At 39.9% G+C, this 5,000-nt stretch overlaps 1 protein-coding gene across 2 annotated transcripts in view; it reads right to left on the reverse strand.

Annotated features, from left to right (window-relative positions):
• The window catches only part of grk5l (G protein-coupled receptor kinase 5 like), a 53,430-nt gene that overhangs the window by 15,979 nt on the left and 32,451 nt on the right, over positions 1-5,000 (reverse strand). For both annotated transcript variants that reach the window (XM_083554288.1, XM_083554287.1), the window contains 2 exons: positions 3,802-3,897; positions 3,344-3,456 (listed from right to left, as the gene is read on the reverse strand). In XM_083554288.1, coding sequence (XP_083410414.1) covers positions 3,344-3,456; positions 3,802-3,897 — 209 coding nt within the window. The remainder of the gene's footprint in view (positions 1-3,343; positions 3,457-3,801; positions 3,898-5,000) is intronic.

The following is a 5,000-nucleotide window of genomic DNA, read 5'->3' on the forward strand; positions in this document are numbered from 1 at the left end:
TCAACCATACACTCGACTAAAAAAAGGGTTAGGGGGAATCGAAGGGAAAGAACGCCCTTCTATCTCACACACACACACACACACACACACACACACACATTCCTGATGCCATAACTGCCAGAAATGCTTTAATCTATCTCACATCCATGTTTAAATTTGTAACCAATCAGCTTTGAGTGGTTTCCCGCTGGTCTATCGCACAAACGTTACTCGCATGACCCTTTAGAAAGCGTCTAATAGCAGCCTGTTAATGAACGAGCCACTAGAGGGCTCTATTAAAAAATTATATTTATTTAAGCCCCGCCCACATCGTTCCGTGGAGCTCCCTGTGTAGCTGTTCTCAGCCGAACCTTTACAGCCTTCCAACAGGCCCTTCCCCATAGTTCTCAGGTGCTGTCATCACCTTCTTCAGGTTTCTGGGGTACCTTTGATGTTTCATGTTTCATCTTATAGCCACGCCCATTCTGTTTCCTTTAATGGTACGTGCGGCTCCGTCCCCATGCAATTATGGTGATATTGCTATTTAATATCAATTTAATATCTAAAATTTGATTAACACTCACACACAACACACACACACACACACACACACACACACACACACACACACACACACACACACACACACACACACACACACACAGAGATAGAGAGAAATAATATCAGACTAATCTGTCTCTGCTGACTGGACACACATACAGAGATTTTGTCCATTCTATTGTGGAAACGGACTCACAAAACTTGTCTACAGTTTACACAATAAACAACTGTGTATATTTCACACTTACACACAAACACACACACACACACACACACACACACACACACACACACACACACACACTCCAAAGACCAAAGACACCCAGCATTGTCTGAGTTGGGAACCTGCCAGTCTCTGACGTCAGAAGGGGCCTCAGAAACCCCCTAGGCTCATACCTTATGGTGTCCACACACACACACACACACACACACACACACACACACACACACACACACACACACTATAATTACAGAGCACATGCATGCCTTACATGCATATATATATATATATATATATATATATATATATATATATATATATATACTCAAGAGTATCCCAAAAGAGAAAAGAAATCCCTAAATGCTAATAGCTACATATAGGCATATGTGTTTGCATTGCATGTGTTAGCATGTGTTAGCATGCAAACATGAGGAACACTTTATTAGACTAAAAATTAAATTGAAAAAACAGTTTATGAAACGAAAATGTGACAAAAGTTTGGGGAAACCCGACCTGAACATGAAACCCGAGCTAGCAAGCTAACACGTTTCTGTTACTCAATCTTACAGAAACAAAATCAAACATCAAGGATATCACAACAAACCTACTCCAACTTACCCTAAAAAGGAAACCTGTGATTACAGAAAAGAATCTGAGCACAAACAAGCTACATATTTAAAATTCAATGTAAAATGACACAAGATACATGATCGTTTACACCAGATGTGTTTGTTAAAGACAAAAAATCAAAGGATTTTCATGAACCATTTAGCCTTGTAGCTCATTGAATGTTTATTTTCGGCTAAGGCAAATGTTATGTTCTTTACAAGCTAAAAGCAATGTTATAATAAAAACAAATCAGGAGTCTGTTGAACATCAAAATCTACCTCAGAAATGATTGCTTTGTAAATAAAAACACCACTGAAATAGAACGAATTGGAATTATACTTAGCGTTACATGCTAACTTATCGTCTGGAGGTTAACAAATAAATAAATTTTTTTTACATTTGGTGCTGGAAAAGTTCAATCACACGGGGTTTTTTTTTTTACATTCTCATAAACACACTGAGACACAAGTGTGAATTAGCGTTAGCTCGAGTTTAAGTATAAACATTATTTCCCTATACACAAAATAAAATTAATCTAGCTGCTAGCTGACATCTTCAGTATGACCCAGACACATTAGCTGGGTGTGTGTTTCGTCTTCGCGTCTAGACGGAGGTTTGAGGGGGTTCCTGAGAATTGAGGGGGTAATGAGTGTGTGTTTTTTTTGGACAGAACAGACAATGTTCTCTTTCACCATGACCACATGGCTTCCCGTGTGTGTGTGGGTGTGTGTGGGTGTGTGTGGGTGTGTGTGTGTGTTTGGGACTCCCTCTGAGATAGCAATGTAGGAGGATAACATGAAGGAGGAAGGGAGTCTGAGAAATATCCGGTGACAAAGACCACGGTGGTCCCCTCAGGTCTCCTGAGGATCTTGTCCACATTCCGATGCTAGCTAATACTTAGCTACAGCCCTGATGTCTGGGACGTGAATTAAAACGTAAAAAATTGGGATTAAGTTAACAGTTTTTAATACCTTATTATTGATACATGGAGCTAGCTATACTACACCGCCTGCTAGAACCCCACCGATTAATGCTAACTAGCTTATTTTTGCACATAGCAAAAAACACACGCTAGCTAGCATTAGCAAAGATTGTGTTTAATGTTCAAATAAATATACCATGTAAAAAAGTGGAGGCAGACTGGACCTGAAATTCCACAGCAAATTCCACCCATTAACAAATTTATATTTTTTCATATGGGATATTTATTCAGATTTATATTTTTATAATTGGGAAAAAAGTTTGTAAGGTTTTTTTAAAGGATTTTTTGGCTTTAATGTTTTTTATATCCAAATATTTAAATAAATAAAATCATTATTTAATCATTAATTAAAACACAAGTGCTGAGAAAATATTTGCAATTTCAGCTAAAAATTATGGAACCAGTTGAACAAAACATTTTAATAAACTCAATAATTTTTTATATTATTATTGATCAGGTTTAGAAGACATCTTTTCCCACTTTTATCTCTCCATGTACTGCATGTAATTTGGGGCAGGAAAGGGTTAACGGAGGCAGCTGGTGAAGAGCTCTCGACCTGAACTTGAAGTGAACTTAAAGAGTTTGTCAGTCAGACAGAAATGAAGGCTAAAACCTGAAGCACTTTTATTAGAGAATCAGCCTTTGGGGCAAAATTTTTTAATTCATACTGTAGTTTCCTGCTGAAGTTCAATTTCAGTTCAGAGCTAAAGGTCTTAAGCTTTCAGTTTGACCAACTCAGAGTCTCATAATCCTTGGAACTGGACCCACGGGATGCTTCTTTCTGTGGTTGCGTCTGTTCTGATGAACCGTAAATGTTGGAAATGAAGTCATCATCGGCCTGTGTGTGTGTGTGTGTGTGTGTGTGTGTGTGTGTGTGTGTGTGTGTGTGTGTGTGTGTGTGAGAGAGTGTGTGTGTGTGTGTGTGTGTGTGTGTGTGTGTGTGTGTGTGTGTGTGTGTGTGTGTGTGTGAGAGAGCGTGTGTGTGTTTATACCATGGCATCCAGCAGATGTATGCATCTCAGCAGCTCTGGTCTGGTCTCACAGTAGAGGCGAAACAGCAATCTTCCAATGGGCTGCTTCTCACACAGGCTCAAGTAATCCCTCTCTAAAACACACAAACACACGTATATATAAACACACACACACACACACACACACACACACACACACACACACACACACACACACACACACACACACACACTTTTTGTAGCAACAAGTACATACTAGACTTAAAGTAACAAAGTGTAAAGGTAAAGTACAAAACTGTACTGAAGGTGAAGTGTGTAACAGTACTGAAGATGAAGTGTGTAACAGTACTGAAGATGAAGTGTGTAACTGTACTGAAGATGAAGTGTGTAACTGTACGGAAGGTAAAGTGTGTAACTGTACGGAAGGTAAAGTGTGTAACTGTACGGAAGGTACTTTAGGGTACTGAGTTTTACTGTACCGATGGTTTTGCTCAGCTCCATGCACTGGCTGATGTGGGGGAAGCGAAGGATCTCCCTCCATTTTTTACTCCTCCCTTTCCGCTTTCCTCCTCCACCTGCGTCATCAAGAGAAAGAGAGAGAGACTATTAGTGCTGTTTCTAATTAGGTCATTCATTAACAAGCAATGAAAAGGAGGCTGCTGTGTGTGTGTGTGTGTGTGTGTGTGTGTGTGGTTGTTTATTTCTCGAACACAGGTGTGTATGGTCAGTAAAATCTGATTCACCATATGGAAATGTTCTCTGCATCTGCTACCTTGCATGCGTTCATGTGTGTGTGTGTGTGTGTGTGTGTGTGTGTGTGTGTGTGTGTGTGTGTGTGTGTGTGTGTGTGTAAAAACCCTAGTTAAACAGAGCAAGAGTCATTTCTTGCGTCAGCACACGGCTAAAATATGCACACACTCCCATGAGGAGAGAGCTGCTTTCACAAGAAAATCTCTGTGCACCTGAGTTTTCAACACACACACACACACACACACACACACACAGACACACACACACACACACACACACACACACACACACACACACACACACACACACACACAGAGGTTAAAACAATACCAAATAACCCCGGATATCAAACTGACAGCGTATAATCTTCTGCTGAATCCTGGTTCCGTTAGAGGAAAGAGACTCGGAGAGCAGGGAGAGTTGAGATGTTCCCGCATGTGGATTGGAGCGCGGCCCGATTGACGCGGATTTCCAGGACAGTGAGGGTTTGGAGTTTTCCAAAGGGATGTATAATGTGGTACGTCATTCGGTCCTGGCAGGAGTTGGGTACAGTGCGAGTGTGTGTGTGTGTGTGTGTGTGTGTGTGTGTGTGTGTGTGTGTGTGTGTGTGTGTGTGTGTGTGTATTTAAAAAGCTTCCCCGTCCTTGTACATGAGTCCTGCTCTTATTCATAGCAAAAGTAAGGACGATGAAATTATCGGTTTTAAAAATACATCATAATATTAAAAACGTTCAATATATTTATTCGTAAATAAACTCTGTATTAAAATAATTACGCTTTCTTAATTAGTTTGTTAAATTTTACGGATCCCGACTGTTCCCGTTATTTCATTCACAAATGCTGCTGAATTTAAACCTGTTTATTTTGTATATTGTCTATTGTATATTGTACAGAAAAGTAATAAATATTCAGTGAAACTCTGTGAGGC

This window comes from Silurus aristotelis (assembly GCF_946808225.1).
Source record: "Silurus aristotelis genome assembly, chromosome: 11".
NCBI classification, from domain to species: domain Eukaryota; kingdom Metazoa; phylum Chordata; class Actinopteri; order Siluriformes; family Siluridae; genus Silurus; species Silurus aristotelis.